This window comes from Microtus ochrogaster, linkage group LG4, assembly GCF_000317375.1.
Source record: "Microtus ochrogaster isolate Prairie Vole_2 linkage group LG4, MicOch1.0, whole genome shotgun sequence".
NCBI lineage: Eukaryota > Metazoa > Chordata > Mammalia > Rodentia > Cricetidae > Microtus > Microtus ochrogaster.
In genome coordinates, this window is record NC_022030.1 from 55,497,545 (window position 1) to 55,518,936 (window position 21,392).

The 21,392-nt window shown below is 52.5% G+C and overlaps 1 protein-coding gene and 2 pseudogenes across 3 annotated transcripts in view; 1 reads left to right on the forward strand and 2 right to left on the reverse strand.

Moving 5' to 3' along the window:
- The window catches only part of Slc4a3 (solute carrier family 4 member 3), a 12,483-nt gene extending 1,529 nt beyond the window's left edge, over positions 1–10,954 (reverse strand). Inside the window, exons 1-21 of one of the 3 annotated variants that reach the window (XM_005361562.2) lie at positions 10,792–10,954; positions 10,259–10,402; positions 9,783–9,948; positions 8,971–9,245; positions 8,743–8,858; positions 8,119–8,315; positions 6,538–6,686; positions 6,260–6,440; positions 5,792–5,927; positions 5,373–5,556; positions 4,940–5,039; positions 4,363–4,547; positions 3,750–3,975; positions 3,406–3,624; positions 2,955–3,103; positions 2,608–2,802; positions 2,180–2,410; positions 1,850–1,939; positions 1,283–1,449; positions 479–732; positions 21–190 (exon numbers count right to left, since the gene is read on the reverse strand). In XM_005361562.2, coding sequence (XP_005361619.1) covers positions 21–190; positions 479–732; positions 1,283–1,449; positions 1,850–1,939; positions 2,180–2,410; positions 2,608–2,802; positions 2,955–3,103; positions 3,406–3,624; positions 3,750–3,975; positions 4,363–4,547; positions 4,940–5,039; positions 5,373–5,556; positions 5,792–5,927; positions 6,260–6,440; positions 6,538–6,686; positions 8,119–8,315; positions 8,743–8,858; positions 8,971–9,245; positions 9,783–9,948; positions 10,259–10,309 — 3,441 coding nt within the window. In that variant the 5' untranslated portion in view covers positions 10,310–10,402; positions 10,792–10,954. Of the gene's footprint in view, positions 1–20; positions 191–478; positions 733–1,282; positions 1,450–1,849; positions 1,940–2,179; positions 2,411–2,607; positions 2,803–2,954; positions 3,104–3,405; positions 3,625–3,749; positions 3,976–4,362; positions 4,548–4,939; positions 5,040–5,372; positions 5,557–5,791; positions 5,928–6,259; positions 6,441–6,537; positions 6,687–8,118; positions 8,316–8,742; positions 8,859–8,970; positions 9,246–9,782; positions 9,949–10,258; positions 10,403–10,559; positions 10,704–10,791 lie in introns of those variants that run through there. The other 2 variants (XM_013351709.2, XM_013351708.2) reach the window with 2 other exon arrangements.
- Positions 10,955–15,950: 4,996 nt separating this feature from the next.
- On the forward strand, positions 15,951–16,402 carry LOC101982417 (annotated as a pseudogene).
- A 137-nt stretch (positions 16,403–16,539) lies between these two features.
- Positions 16,540–18,576, reverse strand: LOC113457672 (annotated as a pseudogene).
- Positions 18,577–21,392: the final 2,816 nt, after the last annotated feature.

The following is a 21,392-nucleotide window of genomic DNA, read 5'->3' on the forward strand; positions in this document are numbered from 1 at the left end:
TGCATGCATCTGGGCCTGACCTTGGTCACGTAGGGCTGCTCAGGATGGTGCTTTGCTGGCATGAAAATGAGCAGCAGACGTTGGGACAACTGGATACCAGACAGCGAAGTGACCCCCATGTATAGGAAAATCCCGAAGAGTACAGCCAATGGGATCCGGCGCAGCACAGCCCCCATGACGATAGACAGGCCTGGAGGAGGTGACACAGATCTGCCTAAACCTGTCCCCTGTCCTGCCTGGACAAAGGGCCTGGTAAGGGAACAAGATTCACTGGACCAATCTGGGTCTCACAGACAGAGATGGAGCAAGCAGGACAAGAAGCAGGGAAGAGCTCCCAGAGTGTGCGTGGACTGGTTGGGGTCCTGAGGGAGAGCTAAGTACAATACACCTGCAGATTCAGGAGGGTCAACCCCAGGATCAGAGGATTTGAAGCCACTGGGCCCAGGAGAGCAAGTCTGGGGGGAGACTCGGTGCTCACCCACAAGGCTGGCAATGAGCACTCCGGTGACTCGCTGCTCCCGAACCTCCTGGATCTGGGGCTTGTCACCAGGTGCGATGGCAGTGCGCATGACTGTCAATGCATTGACGTGGGTGACAGAGCGGACGGTGGCAGCAGTGAGCCAGGGCAATCCGAACAACCCACAGAGGCCACCCAGGGAGCCGATCAAAAGCAGGTCAAGATGGAAGCCGGAACCCTTGAGTAGCCTTCGTGCCTTCTGACTGACGATGAGCCTGTGGGGGAGAGAGAGAAGGAGCCAGCTAGCAGGCACACCTGTAAAAGCACATGACAGTCGCCCAAGACTTGAGGGGAGGGAGGAGAGCTCTCACTCAAGAGTCAGCTTCCTCTTTCACGTTCCCAAATTAAAGTTCTCACACTGCAGGAAATCGGAGCCAAATTCTCATGCTGCAAGCACTTAAAAGCACCACAAAATCCAGATGCCAGATCCATCCTACCATGTTATTTTGGTTAAGCCAAAATGAGAAACGTGTGAGCATCACTAGGTGAGAGAACACCCTGCCAGGATTCTGAGAACTGCCAAGTGCCATCCCGCCAGCCGTGGTCATGAGAGGACCAGGTCAAACCATGGGAGAACCATGCCTGGACCCACACGCCCACACCTGTTCCAGCCTGTTGCTCTAGCGCCTCCACCCCCTCCTCCTCCTCACTCCTGCGAGAGCCCAACAAATTCCTTTCAGTCTACCACAGGGCATCCCTGCACAGATAAGACACCCCTGCCTTAACCCTGAAGCCAAGCCATCCCTCCCCCTCCAGCCCTCTCACGCGGTGATCTGTGTCTCCATGAATATCAGGATGAGGACCAACAGTGCAGGGACAGCAGCAGCCACCATCATCCAAGGTGGGAAGGGACGGGCGCTGCCCAACGGTGGGATGAACCACGTGCGTTTATGTGGGGAAGTCACGGAGAGCCCTGTAGGCACCGTCAGCTTCTGCATGAAGAAAAGAAGGCAAGGGCCAGGGACAGAGGTTTCTTACAGAAGAGGTCTACATTGCAGATGTTCTAGCCACAGAGGCCCCCAGAACTCTAGGGAGCTGGTGAAACTAATTTTCAGTTTTCAAAGTCACTGCTTCTCCCAGGACTGGCAGAAGACATAGCAATGGAACCTTCCCCCTGGCTCCAAAGCTATGGGGAGACCCGGTACTCTGCACCAGCCCACTTCCAAATTCCTCCCACTCGGGATCATACACAGTTCGGATACCCTGGGGAGTCCCTGGACTAAACGTCATCACAGCAGCCCCTGGTGTGGCCCAACTTCTTGTCACTAGACCAGGAGAGCTGCGCTGCAAGCCTGCTCCAGAACCTGGGCTGCTCAGGTGGGGCACACTCACCTGCGTGTAGGTGTCTGTGATAGAGTAGTCCACCAGGACCATCACCAAGATGGAAATGGGAATGCCAAAATCGCCAATGATGCGCCGAGCCTGCCAAGTGCACCCGGAGGATGAGGGTTAGGAGACAACCCCAACGCTTTCTGGGGCCAAGCTGAGCCAGAAGTATCTATCCTAGGTTGTCCGTCTAGATGACTCCCCTGTGTACCAGCCACAGCTGGGAGGCACTATTGTCTTGTTGTGGGAAGGTGCAATGGATTGGCCAGGAGGGGGTCAGGCAGAAGACTCAGGAGCTGAGCCTCGAAGGAACAGCAATCAAGTGAGACAGAGTACCTTGCCCCCCAGGAAGCGGCTGTTCCTGAACTTGCGCAGGAAGAAGGCAATGAGGAAAGTCCCCAGCATGAGGATGAGAGACAGCAGAGCTGTATTGGGCTGGTTCCTTGGGCCTGGCGGTCCCTCTGTGGGGGGCAGGGCACTACTATTCAGTTCCAAGCCCGTCTCTAGGGTCCCCTCCAGGGCCCCATCCGGTGGGTAGAATGGCAGCAGAGGATGCTCTGTGAACACCTATGTGTGGAGGAGAGGATGCCTCACCCTCCACAGGCAGACGGCAAACCCAGTCTTGATTCCCAAACTCCACTTCATGCGCCCGCACGCGCGCACACGCACAAAGCCCTCTTCCCATACCTTGCTCTCAGCAAGCTCCAGGCCTCCCTAGGACACCACCTCCCCTATCCTTACCCACCCTCGGGGAACTGCCACACCTTGTAGAGCTTGTGAAAAGTCTCATAGATGAAAATTAGCGAGATGAGGAACGCAAAGATCTCCTGGGTAAACGGCGAGATGTAGCGGACCAGGAAACTGCCCTCTGCAGCCACCAGGGCCAGGACGAAGACCACCAGCCAGAGGCCCACCCATACTCGACCGGTGAGGTACTCCAGGTCCTGAGCTCGGCAGAACTAGAGGTAGTAAGGGGGTGGTTAGCTACAGGGGGGTCATCTACCCCGTAAGTTGGTGCCTGCAGATTGAAAAAGGGTACACGCCAAGGGGAAGAAGGGACGGAGCATAGAGACCCAGCTCCTGGACACCCGGGGTAAGGAGCAGGCTTCACCTTGAAGAAGGCTTCCTCAAAGACCAGCAGGGGCCCGGAGAAGCCCACCACGAGCAGTGGCTGGGCCCCCAGCAGAGAGAAGAGAACCCCAAGCACAGCTGTGGACACAATCAGCTCCGACACGCCCATCAGCCCCTCCGTCTTCTCTCCTGGAGAGGAGAGGGGTCAACAGGGTGGCTGTAAGTCTGGCTCTTCCCGTCCTGACCCCTTCCTCATCCAGTTCCCCAGTGCAGAACAGCTCTCAGAATAACAGACAAGGCCTTGCCCACATTCCCAAGGAGACCACACGGATCCTGCCCTTGCACCCCCATTTTACAGCCACCCAATAAGGGATAGCTGCAGTTCTCTGACCCAGCAGGGAGTCACAGCTCTCCATCGCCCCCCTAAGTGATGTGAAAGACATAACCCTGCAGGTAACATCGGGCTCCCACAGGGACCCCAGAAGTCTCACCTAGTAGCCCCCCAAAGGTGATGGCAGGGCTGAGGGCTGCAAAGTAGATGAAGAGCACAGCAGCCACACACTGGGAGTGCAGTGCGTCCCGCAGGTCACTGGGGTAGTGTGGGTACCGGCGCTTCACATCCCGCACCAGACCCCCAAACACTGAGCCTGTCCGCTGCAGGGGATCATCTTCAGAGGTTGCCTCGGAGCCCCCCATCTCCAAAGACAGTTCTGGGCAAGGGAGCAAGATACCAATGGAACACAGGCCACCTTCTCCCACCTGGAAGCCCTGTCTGCATCCCCCAGCATTGTGGGCAGGGATGGTAAGAACACAAAGGACTGGGCTGGGGTCTGACCTTTGCCAGGGGCCACATATCCGCCCCGGGTGGTCATCTCCACTTTGGTCTGTTCCCGCTCCCGCCGCTTCCTCAGCAGCTCGCGCTGGAAGGCAGCCACGGAGCGTAGTAGGTCACGGCCCTCCACTTCCGATGGGGGTATCACAATGCTGCCATCTAAGAACTCGCTGATGGCACCCAAAAGGTCCTGCCGGTCGTCTGCCTGGTAGGCAGCCTCGTGAAACAGCTGGGAAGGGAGTATGGCTCTCAAGGATGGGCCATGAGAGGGTCACAGAAGTAAGGCGGGGAAGACAGACAACTGTATGCACCAGGACAGTCTAGGAAGGGAGTCTAGAACATCTCTGACTGGGCAGTGCCCATCTTCTCCAGGCTAATGAGCATCCCAGACATCAACTCAGCTAGGAGGCTCTCCCATGTGAGGCCAGTCACGGTCAGCACCATCAACCCTCCAGCCCGCATCTTTACATCCAAGGCATTGCGTGTGAACTCTACTTCTATGTTACCACCCCTTTCTGAGCACAATCCAGGGTTCCGTTTCCTACCCTGGGCTAACAGCTCGCCAGCTCCACTCCAGAGACAGGCAGCTAAGGAACAAGCAGGTGGAAGGACTAACCTTGTCAGACATGAGGGTAGCGATGGAGCGTCCTAGCTCATGATAGTCGGTGCTGGTGTGGCGGGGCCCCAGCATCACAAAGAGGAAGCGGACAGGTACGGGGACCTCGAGCACAGACTCCAAGAGCACAGCCTCACTTAGCCGCACAAAGGCTGCTGCTGGCTGCTCCAAGAAAGGCACACAGCCTAGAGAAAGACAAAAGCAGGGATGGACAAGGAGGAGCAGTCGAGGCAGGCCCCGGAAGGGCGAGCCAGGTTCTTCTGTGCACTGGAGCAGTTGGGTACTGCAAAAGAAGCCTCAGATCTAAAAGTACCCTGGTCACTTACATGTTTACAGTCACATAACAGTTACCAATAGGTGGAAATGAAGGCTACCACACAGGGATAACTTTCTTCCTTACTCCCACAATGGTGCTATATAAAACTAGCAGCAGTTCAAGATGGCAGGAAACTGGAATGCAGGCAGGCCAGGAATGAGGAAGAAAGGACTCAGAGTAGCCTCCTCTGGAGGTCCAGGGGAACAGACAACAGCAGAGGCCACTCAGGAGACCCTGTCCCCAGCACCCAGCCCTCCTTACCCACAAGCACGACGGTGGCCTCGGCATCTTCAGGGATCTTCTCCAGAAGTTTCAGGCTTTTCCCCCGGTGACCATCTCCTCCAGGCATGTGGAGGGGCTTCTGAGGACGCAGAACTGGAATAGGGCTGGGACCCAGCCTGGAGGCCATGGCAGGCCCTCCCCAACCTTGCCCCAGCCCTGGTTCCTCTCTCCCCAACTTCTTAGAAGGGTCCAGCACCCTCTTCTATGCCCTGCCCCACCTCAGTTTTGTCAGCTGAATAGCTCCCACATCACCACAGCAAAACTCTGTATCGCCAACACAGGGAATCCACGTGCGTGCCACCCACAAACCCCACAGTATGCTCGGCACAGTGCCGGGCATCCGACCTTCCCAATCTCAACTAAACCGGGCATCTTCTAAGTTCCCAAGCCCAGGCCAGACAAGGTGACTGACCTCCTTGGCATCAGGATCATGCGGCCACAATGGGGCTGGCTCCCCTAGGTCATCAGCAATGGTGGGTACCGCACCATCAGGGCCATGACTAGGGGTTGGGTGGTGATTCCCCAGGACTGAGTTCACGCTGGAGCTTGACGGATTTCGAGGGAAAAAGCCACTGTCCTTGTCATCATTGGGATGGCTAAAGGAGGAGGAGAGGTAAGTTGGAGAGGTTTATGTTAACACAAGGAGGTGAGAAGTAGGAGGACCTTTTACTTAATGTGAGAGTATCCTATTGGTTAAGGTGGCAGAAAGACGGAAGTGGAAGCGGGTTGAGCTCCCCATCCCCCGCATGCTCAGGCTGAGTCCCCCTCAGAAGAGGCAATATTTCTAGGACAGCTGAAGAAGACAGAGCCCTTGTCCCCAGCCCCTCACACCTGTGTTTCAGGAGCAAAGTCCGCAGGACACTAGCCCTGTCCTCTGGCCGGATCTGGTCAGATACAATCATAGTCTCCACCACAAGGTGAGCGATGCCTGGCAGGGTGGTCTGCTCCAAGTCCAGGAGAGCCGCTCCTAGGACACAGTAAGAGGAAGCGCCATCCTGCCAGACAGGAGACCCCCCTACCCCACGGCCTCGCTCCCCAAGGGCTGGCAAACATGCAAGGTGAGCTCAGGGCCTGTGCGCGCTCCAGCACATACACATGTCACAGGCAGCTGGGGGAGCCCTGGAAAACACTGCAAGAAGAGCCCAAGCGAAGGGAGGCTAGGCTCAAAGTGCAGGTGGCTAGAAGGTCCATCAGGCCCCAGGTGCGACCCATAGCTCTGCCCCTCAGAACTCCCAGAGTCATCCCAGGGAACTGAACCAACAGTGGCTCAGTGGCTCAGGCCAGACTGAGGAGCCCTACCCTGAGCAATGGTCCTCCTGAGCTCCAGCAGACTACGGAAGGAGAGGGAAGCAACGTGGGGCTTCCCCCAGCGCTCAGTCTCCTCCTCTACGTCCTCCTCAAACTTGATCCACCGTGCTGTCTCCCGCCAGTGTGGCTCCTGGCTACGGTCCAACATCAGCTCGTTCAACTCCACGAATACCTGCAGCAGATACGAAGGTGAGGGAACAGAAGCTGCCAGGGTTAGGGCTGTCACTAGAGGGAAAGTGGATCCCAAAGGGCAACACCCGCAACGCTACCTCATGGGGTCTCCTATCCAACTTCTTCTTCTTCTTCTTCCTGCGCAGGATGGGAGCCAGGCCACTGGGGCTTCCTCTCCCACCCTGTATCCGGGATGATTTCTTCACCAAGTGTCGCCTCACACCAGGGTTGTCTTCTAGCCGGTGGCCTGTGAACAAGACCCCAGGGATCCATCTTGGGGTCTGAGGCCACAGCCCACATGCTCCAGGCCCCTGCTATATCCACCAAATCCACAGGGTTGTTATGACAGACCACATAATCCAGGGGGCCATTTCACAGATCCAGAGACTGATTCTCAGGAAGTGGGAAGGCACAGTACAGAGCCATCTTACACCGCTGGCCAAGTCATAACAATAAGCAGATTCCAGATGAAGTCTTCAGCCCCATCCAGACCCTGGAGCCCCTACCACAACTACTGGTCCTCCCTGGGAGGCCATAGGCCCAATGCCTGTCCCTAGACACCTAGCTTCCACATATGTACGACACCCCAATCCCATCCAACAGGCTTATGCACGGCTAGCCATCCTCCCACCTGCCCTGCTCAGGCCAACAGCTGGGGACAGGCTGGCTGCCCAGTTTACTCACAAGCAGCTACCCCTGCCTGGGGGCTCGGGTGGCCCCTCATGGGCTCCCACAGGCCATAGTCTTCAAAGTCCAATACAAACATTTCCAAATCCTCTGAGGCCAGCAAGTCACCAGTGCCAAGAACTGGATTCCTCCCAGGGCTCCGGTCCTCAGTGTCCCTGGGCCCGGGACTCAGAGCCCCATTGGGCTCCATGACCTTGTCCAGTGGGCTCGTCATTCCCCTGGTGGCCAAGGACTCAGCCCTGCTCCTTCCCAGAGCCCCGGATGTCCCAAGGGGTGGGAGCCCCCAGCAGGAGCTGCCTTTGCCCACACAGCTAGAGATGGTAAGGTTTCCTGTTCACAGTTCTCCTGGTCCCCCAAGTCTGCTCCTCCTATCGACTCCCACCCTGGATCTGTAAATACACCCTCCCTATGACCGCCCCCCCAACCCCGCTGCCACTGCTGCTGCTGCCATCGGATTGTTCTTGTCCCTGTCCTCAGGCCCTGGCAACTTTCCATGACGTATTAAGCTCAAAGCCCTAACTGCCCCCACCTCTGCCCCCGCCCACACCCTGTGAATCTCAGGAGGAGGAGGACCAGCGATGCCCCTAGCCTGGGCAAAGAGCCCCATGGGTGATGACAGGTGGCACCAAAGCCAGGCACTGATAAAATGGAAGGAATGTGCCGAGATCACAGCCAGGCCAGGCCAAGGGTGGCAGGAAGGAGTGAGGGCAGCTGCAGGCAGGCCTGGCAGTGCAGTTTAGCCCTCAGCCTCCAGACAGGTCAGTTATAGCCGAGTTTACAGAGCAGGGAGGTCTCAGGAGAACACCCCTCGAAGAGTACACGAGGAAGCCGGCCGCTTTATGCAAGGGGTGACTCAGAGCGCACTCATGAGTGACACAAAGGGAAGCAGCCTTGGCAGAGGTGGCTTAGTGAGATTAAGCTCTTTCTGACACTCAGACGCTGCGGAAAGTGCCAAGCCTGAAGTGGGGGGACCCTCTTCAAGGTCCACTCACTCTTCATGTCATCCAGATCTGCAGAGCCCAGCATCTGGGCCTCGGCTTCATCGGTGGGCACCCGCTGCTCCGGCCCAGGGTTGCCCAGGGCACTGCCTGGGCACAATCGCTCTCGTAGGTCATAGCTGGCTGACGGACTCCAGGGCCGGCTCTTCTCTGTAGAGATTCGGGAAGCCCGGGCTCGGGGGCTGGGAGAGCTGAAGAAGCAACATGAGCTTTAGGTTTGATGGAGAGAGGCAAGGAGCTGGCTTAAGCTAGTGGGTTCCTGTAACTTCCCTGATCTCAGGAGCCAGAGTGAATACACAGGCTCCCTTCCCCAGCATGCCCATCCCTTCCCACCGCTGGCTCGTCTCTTCTACCTGTACCCCTGCCTCTTCACCAGCACTTCCGGTCTAGAGGACCCTTGACCTCTGGCTCAACTCTTCCTTTTCTCCCCTCTTGCTCCCTCTGACTTTGTAAACCTGGAGAAAAAGCTCTCTCATTTTCTCTGCTTTCCCGGTCACACCTAGGGACACACTAGTCAGGGTCAGGAATCAGGTAAGTGTCGGAGACTTGGGCCAACTGCTCTGGGCTGCAGTGGGTTCTACTCAATGACGTCTGGGTGCAGGGAGCTGGGACCAGTACCTGCTGGAGCGCTGGGGGCTTTGGTCAGCGTGAAGGCCCACAGAAGGCAGGGCCTTGGTACAGGTGACCTTGTTCGATAGGCCCGGGCTGTCATCCTCATCGCTTCCAATAGAGAACTGTGAACACACATGGACAGACTAAACTCCAGCAGCCACCTTCATGGCATCCTGCATCCTCTCCGTGCCAACCCCTTGGCCAGCCAACCCTCCTTCAATGAGCTGTCCCCACCTTTGCTTTCTGTGGGGGCCCCAGGAGTGCAGGCTCCGCAGGCTCTGCCTCAGACTCTCCTTCCTCTTCCTCTTCCTCCTCCTCCTCCTCTGCTCCAGCTCCCCCCTCCTCTTGGATAGGAGGCGTCCCTTCTGAGGGGGGAGCAGAGGTCTTCTCCTTCTTCCTCTTCCTCCTGGTGTGCCGAGCAGAGGTGGGGGGCAGTCGCCGCAGCTTGTGGGGTGGAGGCAGGCGGGCTGAGAGCGGGTGATGGGTGTGGTGGGATGTGTGCCGGTGAACTGGGGGTGCAGGAGAGTTAGTTGAGACCCCTGAAGCAGAGTAGGGCTCCCCCAACAAGAAGTACACACCTGACTCTAGCTCAAGGTCTCAAACAAGGGCATCCTAATCCTCTAGAGCCAGGACACCCCTCCCAACTACTGTGTCCAGGCGCCTGGCATTGGCGAGGCCTGGTAGAGTGGGGACGAGAGTGACGGGGAGGGAACAGGGCGTGTGACACAGAAGAGAAGCTGAGGGAAGACACAACAGGGACCATGGCAGAACGGAGAGTGAGTGGGGCCAGAGTGGATGATGAAGGTCACTGAGGGTGGCCTCAAGCCCATCTCCTCTACATGTCCCCTGGTCTGGAGCCCAGTCCCCCTGACAGGTGGACAGGTGATGGCGAGGGAGGCGGGATGACTTGACACGGCATGGTGGCCCAGCACAGCGTCCAGCACAGGATGGCACTGAGTGATCAAGCCGGAGGTGAGCGCAGTAATGGTGGCGATGAAGGTGATGGTGGTGAAGGCTGCCGAACTAGGGGTCCCCGGGCTACCCACACTCAAAGTCCCGCTCGCTGTAGCTGCGGCTAGGCTTCTCAGGGTCCCAGGCCGGGATCTTGCTGATGAGGTCCCCAAACCTGCTCACAGCCAAGGTCTTGCCCAAGTCATCATCCTCCTCTTCTATGTCTGGACCCAGAGGGGGCTCCTCCAAGGGCACCCGGACCTGCAGGCCAAATAGCCTCTCCTAAGGACCCCTGGTTCATGAACACCCCCCCCACCATCCCCAACTTCATACTTCAACATTCCCAACACTCTCACCTTTGCCTGCATCAACATCCCCAAAAACACCCTCTGAGGGCTTCCCCGGGCCTTGAGTGCACCAGTCACGGATTCGTAAAACACTAATAGACCCCCTATTCCTCCACACCACCAGTACAGCTCAATGCCTGAATCTGGTGGTCCCAGGGTCAGCCAGAGGACACCCCACCCATCCTGCCCCTCCTCCCCCACCCCACCCTCCACGCATCAGTCACCTGGGGTAGGGGGGAGGCGCCCCCGGGCGGCGGGATCACCCCATTAGCCATGGTAGGGTTGAAGACTTGGAAGTCTCTCAATAACTGTGGGACTCAAACCCCGGGTGAGAAGAAGGGGGCGCTGCGGAGACCTCTTTGGGAGCCCTGGGGGAGGAAGGCGGGGTCAGGAATCAGCCTGGTGGGCCCCCTCCGGGGAGCTACATCCCCGTGTCCAGCCCGCGCTCCCTTCCAAGGCTCAACCCGGTACCGGTCAGCCCGATGTTCCCACCCGGCCTGGGGCCCACGCCTCGCCCTTAAGTACCTCGGGGCTCCGGAACCTGCGGGGCCTGGGAGAGCCGCCGCGCCCCATGTCCCTCCCCGCTAGCTCCGGGGCGCGGCTGCTGAGCTCCCGTCCGGCCTCTCGCCTCGCAGAGCCCGGCCGGGTTGGACGCAGGCGCCGGAGCCCGCAACCCACAGCTCCACCTCCTAGCGCTTGGCTAGACCGGCCAGCGTCCGCCCGGCCGCACAATGGGAGCAAATGAGCCCTGACTTACCCCACCCGGGCCAGCGCGCACTCCGCGCTCGGGTCTCCGCAGGATCCCACCTGCCCGCAAGACCCCTCTCCAGGCGCCCCACGCATTGCGGGGGGAGGAGGGGCGGGTGCACGGCCCTAAATTCCCACAATCCCTCAAACACGCTCCTCCACCTTGCTTTTAGCCACCCCTCCCTTCCCCTCAGGAGCACTGGAAGAGACCCCCATCTGCACATACAAGCCTCTCCAGTCTGGACCACGAGATCACAGACCTCTGGAAGCAATTGCCACCAACAGCTCAAGTTTCAGTTCAGCTGATGCCCTTCAAAGGCCTGGAGTCTGGATCTGGGCACCACCCAACATTTGACCTTGGCACATTATCTACCCATCTGTAGCCAGAGGCAGCTGAAACAGGGACATCCCAACTGTGCCAACCACTCTAAAATCCTGTGGCTAAGCTTCCACGCCCCCGCCCCCATTTCCCCCAACCGCTGAGGACCTATCTCACTTTCCAAGGTCAGAGAGATCTTAGGAAGAGCACCTGGACCCCTGTGTGTTCTTCTCTGGGTCTCTCTGAAACTGGGCACCCTAGCACAACCCATGCCCATAAAAGCCCTGGATAACATTGGCTTAAGCCATGCCACTATATCTTAGAACAAACAAATAGGAACAGGGGCTGGACCAGAGGGTCAGCAGAGGGTGAGCCGGGTAGGCTCCAGCAAGAGAAACAAATGACTCCTGGCTCAGCAAGAGAAGTGGAAAGGAGGAGAGAGGGGAGAGGAGCAAGTGCTTTATCCCTGCGCCTCCTGCCCTGCAGGATCTCAGCCCCACCCAAGGAAAGCCCTTATACATAATAGCCTTGTGGGGTACTGAGGAAAAACTGGCTTCTGGCTTCCCCCACTTTGTGCTCAGAGCCCTGTGCTCGGTAGCACCCCACCCCCCTCAAATCAAGGATTACCCCCATTTCTTTCCTATTGTTTTGATAAAATACTCCATCTAACAAAAGCAATTTAAAAGAGAAAGGGTTTATTCTAGTTTACTGTTAAGAGTAACTTCGCGCTGGAGAAGTCAAGGCTGCCAGACAGAGCTCGAAGCAGCTGGTCACATCACATCTGCAATCAGGCAACAGAGATGAATAGTTCCCCCTTTTCCAGTTTACATATTTTGGAATCCCCTGGTAAGAGAATGGACGGGCCACAATTAAGAGCACGGCTCGGTGGTGTGCTGGTGTGCAGCTTTAATCCCAGCACTGGGGAGGCTGAGGCAAGTCTATCAGTATGGGTTCAAGGCCTTCAAGGCCAGCCTGTTCTACACACTGAGTTCCAGACCAGCCAAGACTCCATAATGAAACCCTGTATCAAAAACAAACAAACCAAAAAGAAAAAAGCCCATTTTTCCATATCAATTAAGATAATAGAGTCCCCCCACAGACATGCCCAGAGGCCCACCTGTGAAATAATTTCAGATGCCGTCAAGGTAACAACACCACAGAGAACTATTATTATTCCCATTTCAGCTGAAAATGTAGAGATACAGGAAGGCATGCTACCCCCACTGAGGGTACACCTAGGAAGAAGGTTACCCACAAATTTGCGTATCCTTGGCAGATTTAAGGTGACGGAGCCAATGCTGGTCAGCTGTGCACAAACAGAACATGCAAATTGCCTTCCCAAAGCCAGCATATGAGGTCCACATGTTGGTGTTGAATTGTGTCTCCCCAAAACTCATATGCACAATCTCAACTTCCACGACCTCAGAATGAGCACTTATTTAGAAATAAAGTCATCGCAGGTGTTAAGGCCATACCTGAGTGACATGTGCTCCTTTCTTATCCAGCATGGCATGTCTATAAAAAGGGGAACTTTGGACACAGACACAGAGAAAGAACACCGTGTAAAGAATGGCAGTATGCTGCCACAAACCAAGGAAATCCCAGAAACTGAGAGGCCTGGAACAGGTCCTTCCTGAGCGTCTTCGGAGAGAACTTGGCTCTGGATACTCCATTTCAGACTTCTGTCCTCCACAATACGGCATGAAGCAGCTCTCCTTGTCATACTTTATTACAGCAGCCCCAGTAAAGTAATCCGTTGTCCCCATCCTTCATCACTCTGAGCCAACTTGGTATTAAGTATAAAGGGGGCCAGGTGGTGGCGGCCGCAGTGGCAGCAGCGTATGTCTTTAATCCCAGCACTCAGGAGGCAAAGACAGGCAAATCCCTGTGAGTTCGAGGCCAGTCTTCAGCCTGGTCTACAGAGCGAGTTCCAGGACAGGCTCCTAAGCTACAGAAAAACCTTGTCTCAAAAAAAAAAAAAAAAAAGTCTTAAGGGAGCCATCTCTCATTGGGAACATTCTAGGATGGCCCCTTTCATCTTCCTTCTATCCTCTGCATCATGGTACTGGACCCTCCCTCACAACCCAGGAGCCCTAGGGTGCTGGATTCTGTAACACACAATGTCCCTTACAGATCCCACTCCTGAGTTGATGCTGAACATAGGTTCTCCTCTCGCTAGGAGGAAACACCCAACTGGTCCCTTGGAGACCCTCACCCTACCCAGAGATGAAAACTTCAATATCAACTCTACAAGCATCTCCCTGTATCACTTATATCTTTGGGATGATGAAGTAAACCCCGCCCCACACAAAAAAAGGGTCTTTATGAGCCCATGTTCATTTGTCATTCTGAGTCAGGGTGAGAAGGAGACGCTGACACCCACCCCTTCTTTCCTAGCAGCTCCATCTATCTGACATAACGATTCTTTCATTATGCTTGAAGAGCTGATATTCTGCCTCCAGCATTCCTGTCCTTCTCGGTCCCGCACTGTCAGTTCTGATAGGGTCTTCATTACTGTGACAAGAGTGGTCCATGCATGCACCAAGGATGGCCACTTCGGTGTGTGTCAGCTACCAGCTCAGAGCCTGTAGATGCTTAAATGTTGGGTGATAGCAAAGGCAGAAGAAGCCAGTGACAGACAGGTTCAAAACAATAGCTACCCCACGCACCCTCCCTCACAATCCAGTCTGATTTGAACTTTTGACTTGCATGCTGGTGCCCCAGAATTATTTCCTGGTACATGAAACACAGCCACAAACCATGTCCTTTGATCCATTTTGTCATCCAGACTTGGAGATACAAGTACACTGTGTAGACAGAAGTTTCTGTCCCCCACTGGTCCTGAAGCCGTTCAGTCCCAAAAACACATAGAGACTTATATTAATTATAAACTGTTTGGCCTATTGCTCAGGCTTATTGTTAACTAGCTCTTACACTTAACCCATAATTCTTATCTATGTTTAGCCATGTGGCTTGGCACCTTTTCTCAATAAGGCATTCTCATCTTGCTTCATTTCTGACTTGCAACTGAGTCCCTGCCTTTCCTTTTCCCAGAATTCTCCAAGTCTGGTTGCCCCACCTATATTTCCTGCCTGGCTATTGGTCTATCAGCATTTTATTAAACTAAATCTTTACACTTTTTTTGTCACTTTACCAAGTGACAAATCTTTACAGTGCACAAGAGCATTATCCCAGAGCAACACTGTTTTCAGAGTTCCCTATAATTGGCCCAGTGTGGGGAGTGGGGAGCTGTAGACCTTCAGGCCATGAACATTTTTTTAAATATTTATTTATTATGTATTCAGGGTTCCGCCTGCATGTATCCCTACAGGCCAGAAGAAGGCACCAAATCTCATTACAGATGGTTGTGAGCACATGTGGTTGCTGGGAATTGAACTCAGGACCTTTAGGAAGAGCAAGCAAAGCTCTTAACCACTGAACTATCTCTCCAGCCCCAGACCCTGAACTTTCTATGACCTCTTTCTTGCCTGCTGAAGTAAACAACTTGTGTTTCTATGCTTGCAGCTGCTCTGAGCACAAAACCCTCATGAGTTCCTGATAACAGGGAAGTGGTTTCTGGTGGGCTTGCAGTAGAAAATCCCCAGAGCTAGGGCTTAGCCATTTAGTCAAGGAGAGCACTATATAAGCTGTCTGGGAACATAATAAAATTGGCATTCTTGCTTCAAGAGCGGCCCATGTCTCATGTGTTCTTTAATCCCCAGACCCTTGCCCAACCCTGGTTCCAGGTAGTACAAGTGCCATGACCCAGGAGCTCAATAGGCTATACTATATTTCTCCTATAACCGTTCCCTAGAATGGCTTGGTCTTGGGAGCCAACATGTTAGAATGTAAACCAGTAAAAAATGTATTTGTCATCTATGATACCCTAAATCTTTAAAACCTGTTGCCATGTTTTGGTCATTTAAGTCCTCTCTTGCCGAGGTAGAAGTTAGAAAACCATGTATCAACTCCCTTGTAGCTAGATTAAGACACTGCCCTGAGTTCCAACAGTCAGACTCACGAGTACAAGTTCTGAATTCAGAAGTGACACCACCTCAAAGTAAGAATGGAGTGGAATTGAGTGATTATTATCAGGGTTTTGGTGACCAATGACGTCATTATTTCTGCTACAGAAACTGTCATGGTGGCTGGTCATGGTTCTTAGCTCTCTATTCCTCCCCAAATACTATAAAATATACACTATTCTTTCATAAATCCCTCTCCGGTTTAAGTTCACAGTTGGTTGCAACTAGGCAAGCTGGCCGGTACAATCAGGACAAAGGCTCAGAATCCAGGTCAAAGGCAGATCATCAGGCAGCAATGGTACTGACATTAGGGAACAGGCAGAGAATGTGAGGCTGTGGCCCTCAGTGCTCCCTCTACTCTTGTGATGATTGCTAGGTCTCATCATCCCCATCCTTTCTCTTTGGAATTTTTTATTATACTACACTGTATTCATTTATTTGGAGGGAGGGGGGACAAGACATGGTGTTTGAGCAGTGGTCAGAAGGCAACCTATGAAAGTTGGTTCTCTTCCTCCACTGTATGGGTCCCAGAAATTAAACTCAGATTGTCAGGTTCAGGGAAGCACCTTTACCATCTCACCAGCTCCTAGTCCTTACTCTGTAAAAAAAAAAAAAAAAAAAAAAAAAAAAAAAGAAAAGATTTAGATTTAGATTTTGTATTTGTATGTGTGTGTATGAGTGTATTCCTTATATGTATGTATGAATAGCATGTGCATGACTTTGGAGGTCAGAAGAGGGCACTGGATCACCTGGAACTGGTGTTATGAATGGTTATGAGTCTGTGGATGCTGGAAACTGAACTCAGGTCACCTGCAAAAGCAACAAATGGCTCTTTTACCGGGACCCGTCAACATAGGCCGCATCTGCACCAAGACCGTAAAGAAGGCGGCCCAGGTCATCATCGAGAAGTACTACACGCGCCTGGGCAATGACTTCCACACCAACAAGCGCGTGTGCAAGGAGATCACTATCATCCCCAGCAAGAAGCTCCGCAACAAGATAGCCGGCTATGTCACGCATCTGATGAAGAGGATTCAGAGAGGCCCTGTCAGGGGCATCTCTGTCAAACTGCAGGAGGAAGAGCGAGAAAGGAGGGATAATTACGTCCCTGAGGTCTCAGCCCTGGATCAGGAGATCATTGAGGTAGATCCTGACACCAAGGAGATGCTGAAGCTTCTGGACTTCGGCAGTCTCTCCAACCTGCAGTGGGGATGAATTTCAAAACACCACGTGGAGCCCTTTGAGTCTGTTCTGTCATTTTCAATAAATCTGAAAATAAAAAAAAAAAAAGCAACAAGTGCTGCTATCTACTGGACCATCTCTACACACACACACCTGCCCTGCCATACACACACACTTCACGCTTTTTTAAATAAAATTTTACTTTTCTAAATGTACAGTTGGTTGAACCTGCTCAAGCATCTTCACCAGCAGTTGGGGTAGCTCCACCTTTGATATTTCTGGTGTAAATTACTTGGACTCTGAGTTTGGCACATCTTTTACTAAGTAGCTCCTGTTGTCCTGGCAAAGGAACCAGAAATATTCCGCCTCTCAGAGCCCACCACAGGAGTGATAAACTTACAGATGGGAACTTCCTTACAGTTTGTCATCCGTAGCTTTGTCAATGGGGCTAGAATGTTGAGCTTGCCATGAACTTGGTTTTTGGATCTCTTCCTTTTGGCTTTACTCTCAGACCAGTTTACTTGGCCTTTTTCTTTCTTGGCCAACTTTCCAGCATCTTTCTTCTTGTCACCTGTCCTTGGGTAGCACAGTGGAGCTCAAAGAGTATCAGCACCCTCTGCAACCGCGCTATGATGCAGGACAAAAGGCACATCCTTTACTCTTAAAGCAAACAGTCAAGATAACTTTTTGCCCTAAAATTTAAGGGGTACTTTCCGACTTACAAAGCACTGTGATAGTCTCGTGGTCCCGTACAGCAACCCTCTACTTGACAGGTAGAAAGAAAGAAAGAAAGAAAGAAAGAAAGAAAGAAAGAAAGAAAGAAAGAAAGAAAGAAAGAAAGAAGGCTCAGATGGGGGGGGCACACACACCTTTAATCCCAGCACTTAGGAGGTAAAGGCAAGTGAGCCTTTGTGAGTTTGAGGCCAGCCTGGTCTACAAAGTGAGTTCCAGGACAGGCTCCAAAGTTACACAGAGAAACCCTGTCTTGAAAAACAAAACAAAGCAAAACAAAACAAAAAAAGCTCATGAAGTATAAACAGCTTGCTCAAGATTCAAGACCCAGAGGCAACACAGCCAAAGGAGCCCCAGAGCTCTGGCATAGTGTCTAACATTTAGCCCTAAAAATCACAGTATGCTACCCCCCCCACACACACACCATGTCTCAATGCCCTTATGAAACTGCTAAACCTTCCAAGCCAGGTGCAAAACTGAACTGCATCACTTCCTCCCCAGGTGTATTTTTCAAGACTATCTTTGCTATTAGAGACGACAGAGGTGAGAAGTTAAGAATGAGATCCCCGGGGCCAAGTGACCTGAGATCATATGCCAGCCTTGGCCACTTGATAACTGCTTGAGCAAATTATTTATCACTGTTCCTGGCTCCCGGTTTCTCCAGTGGTGACAACGAGGTCGTTGAGAGGAAAAGTGGGTTTGTCTGTGAATAGCACAAAGAACAGTGACTTTAACACATGGTGGAGCTCAGGAAACATTAGCCGGTCCAAAGCTGCTGAGCCTTCAGAGTCCTCGGCCAAGCATGTGAAAGGACGGTGTTTACACACAGGAAATAAACGCACGTTAGCTTATGTTAACACGCAAGAGCTTTATGTTTAGGGCCATAATAAATTTGCCAATGATGCAAACTCCCCAAAGGCAGGGAGAGCCAGAATGGCTTTGACCTCCATCAGGTAGTTTCTGACACTCTTTATTGAAAGCAACATTTTTGTTGTTGCTGTGAATTTCCTGGGGGTGTGAGCCAGAGCTTTACACATGCTAGGAAAGCACCCCACCACTGAACTGTACCCAAACCCCAATAAAGCAATTCTTGCATTGTTAATCCTAAATTTAGACAGTGAGAATGGTTTCATTGAGCCCAGATTGTCACTTAGACTCTTACCAGAATTATCCCATTGCTTCCCAGAGGGTTGTGTTCAGGGCCAGCAGCTGCTGAGTGGGTTAGTGAACAGGCTTTTACAGGTACGGTGGCACTGAGGAAGGCGTCAGGCTCTGGAGTTAGAGATGTTGTAATTTAATACCACTTCAACCCTTGACATGGAGCAGGGGCTCAGTATTTGTATTTACTAGAGTTGTTACTGTGCAGTGGTTTATCTCATCCCAGGCGCCTGGCTTGACTTTGACCCAAATCCAGTGTCTGCACACTACCACTGTCCCTGAGGGTCATCTTTCCCAGCAGAACTTACCTTCCAGACCAGCCTTCCTGACGTGTTTGTGTCAGGACAACATCCTGAGAGATGAAGCCTTGCGCTGTCATGTTCTTGGGTCATCCCTGAATGAGCGGCCTGCTTGAGTTTTGTTTTGAGGAAACAGGTGGGAAAGAAGGCAGAAACAACCTACCAGCAGCACCACAGGGAGTTCCCATAGGAAGAAAAAAGAGGTGGGCTGGCAAAAGAACGAGATCTTGGCCAGAAAAAAAGGAGGGAAGAGATCTTTGCCCTCTCCAGTCCGCAAAACAGAAGGAGGTTCCCCCAAGGCATAAAGGGAAGAGTAGGGTCAGGGAATCCTGCCAAATCCACAGGATAGAAGCCAAGTTCAAACCCACCCATTCTCCCTATCTTCCATGCCACGGGTTGTGTATACTTTTGGTTAGGGTCAACAAGCAAGCACTACCTTTTATTATGAAGCATCTACATCAAGTACCATGAAGGAAAGGCCCAGTAACACAGGAAATTCAAGAGGCAGGACTAAATCCACCCTCTTTAAGGTGACAATTAGGCAACAACCTGAAGGATATGCCACCAACAACATATGAAAAGATTGGAGCCTGAATAGGATAAACATTTCATAAGGCCTAAGAGGTGACAGGGTTTAAGAGAGACAGCAGAGGTCCTATCTGTAGACAGAGGGTCCAAATGAGATCACTTTAGTAACCTACCCCATCTTTCTCACCTGTAAAATGTAGATCTTCCCCAGGGCAGCCATAATAATATCAAAGGAATGCTGAGTGCACAGACCAGCACAAAGTATGTCCTTAAACACAGTCACTATGCAATTCATGTCAGTTCAGACCTGTAATCCCAGTACTCAGAAGGCTGAGACAGGAGGATCTCAAGTTCATGATCTGCCAGAGTTACATAACCAAACCCTGAAAGAGAAAGGTATCTGGTTTCTTCCTGCATCCCTCCCACACCCAAAGCCAGCACCTCTGAAGAGGTCAGTAAATATCCATGGGCTGAAAGCAAGTGCACACATAATTATAGTAACCAATAAACTAAAGAATGTTTGCTGTGGCAGCCAGAGCAAGTCCACAATGATCAAATGACAAAAGGATAGGCCGAGAAAAAAAAAAAGACATGCCCTGACTCATCCTATCTCCAGAAGTGTCTGAGTTTTCTTCGAGGCATGCTGGGGAAATGTCCACTCATAAACACATGGGCAGTAAGACGCAAGCATCCACTCTTCCAATTACAGAGAACATTCCTAGGCTCCTGAGTGTTGTGGAATACTATTTTAACTGGGCAAAGATATGTTACACTTGTTCATGCTGCAGAATACTATGTGAGGCTATGCTGCCTTTGGTTATTTTGGTTAGGCTGCATTTGTTCAATTATGTAAAGACGTGTTGCTGCTTCAATTTGCCTACCTAAGACACTTGACTGGTCTAATAAAAAGCTGAACGGCTAATAGCTAGGCAGAAAAGGGAAAGGTGGGGTTGGTGGGCAGAGAAAATAAGTAGGAGGAAAAAAATCTAGGCTAGAATGAAAGACAAGAGGAGAGAAAAAGAGGAGATGCCAGGGCCAGCCTGGCAGCAATCAGCCAGCAGACACAGAGCTGGACACACAGAAAAAAAGCCCTGAGAGAAAACATAGATGAAGAAAAACAGGTTAAGTTCAAAGAGTTAGCAAGGAATGAGCCTAAGCTAGGCCGAGCATTCATAACTAATAAGAAGTCTCCATGTCATGATTTGGGAGCTGACTGATGGCCCAAAAAGAGAAAGGCTGCTCCACCTGGGTGACTCTTAGCAGGCAGGCTTCATATCCAGCATTCACTGAACACACTAAGGTTTTCACGATACTTCCAAGTATAGTCTACACCTCTGTGAAGTAGGTAGGTTATTGGTTAGTCTCAGTTCCACACTGCAGATAGCAAGCACGGGGAAGTTATTTGCCCACAGCTAAACAGTGAATCATAAAACTAAGGCATAGTTCTCAACCGTGTCCTTTCTACACCGCACTGAACCAGCCCGGTCTACAAAGAGTTCCAGGACAATCAGGGCTACACAGAGAAACCCTGTCTCAAACAAAACAGAACAAAAAAGTAAACCCTCAAGCCAGAAGGGGTGCCACACACCTTTAATCCCAGCATTTGGAAGGCAGGTGCAGGTGGATCTCTGAGTTCAAGGACAGCCCGGTCTACAAAGCAAATTCCAGGACAGTCAAGCCTGTACAGAGGAACCTTGCCTCAAAAATGAAAAAATAAACAAAAAGGAAGGAAGGAAGGAAGGAAGGAAGGAAGGAAGGAAGGAAGGAAGGAAGGAAGGAAGGAGAGAGGGGGGAGAGGGAGGGAGGGAAAGGAGAGAGAGATAAAGGGAGGGAGGAAGGGAGGGAAGGGAGGAAGGAAAGGAAGGAAGGAAGGAAGGAAGGAAGGAAGGAAGGAAGGAAGGAAGGAAGGAAGGAAGGGAAAAACCCACTCTCCCCTTCCCTGCTCCTTTTATGCCTTCAATGGAAGACGCAGTACAGTGGTGTGGTTCTTTCAGCATCTTCTCTGCACCACTTTTCAGGGGCCACCAGGCCCCTGTTGAGTGTTCTTCACAGCAGCCTAAGGCCAGACAGAGGCCAGCCAATCGATAAGGGCCTGCTGCTGGGCAGGCGGGGGTGGGGAGGGCAGACAGAATGGACCAATTGATCTCTAGGGACAGCCAGAGCATGTGAGGCAAGTGACTCCTGAACTAGGCCTACAGCTAGCAAAGCCATCGCGCTTACTCAGAGCACAGCTACCTGGGGTCCTGCCTTCTGGCGAGGCACAAAGCTAAAGGGTGAAACACCTCCTTAAGTGGTGCCAGCCTCAGGCCTGAGAAGCATCCTCTGGGTCAGAAAGCAAGAGCACCTTTCACAAGGCTGCCAAGGCTAT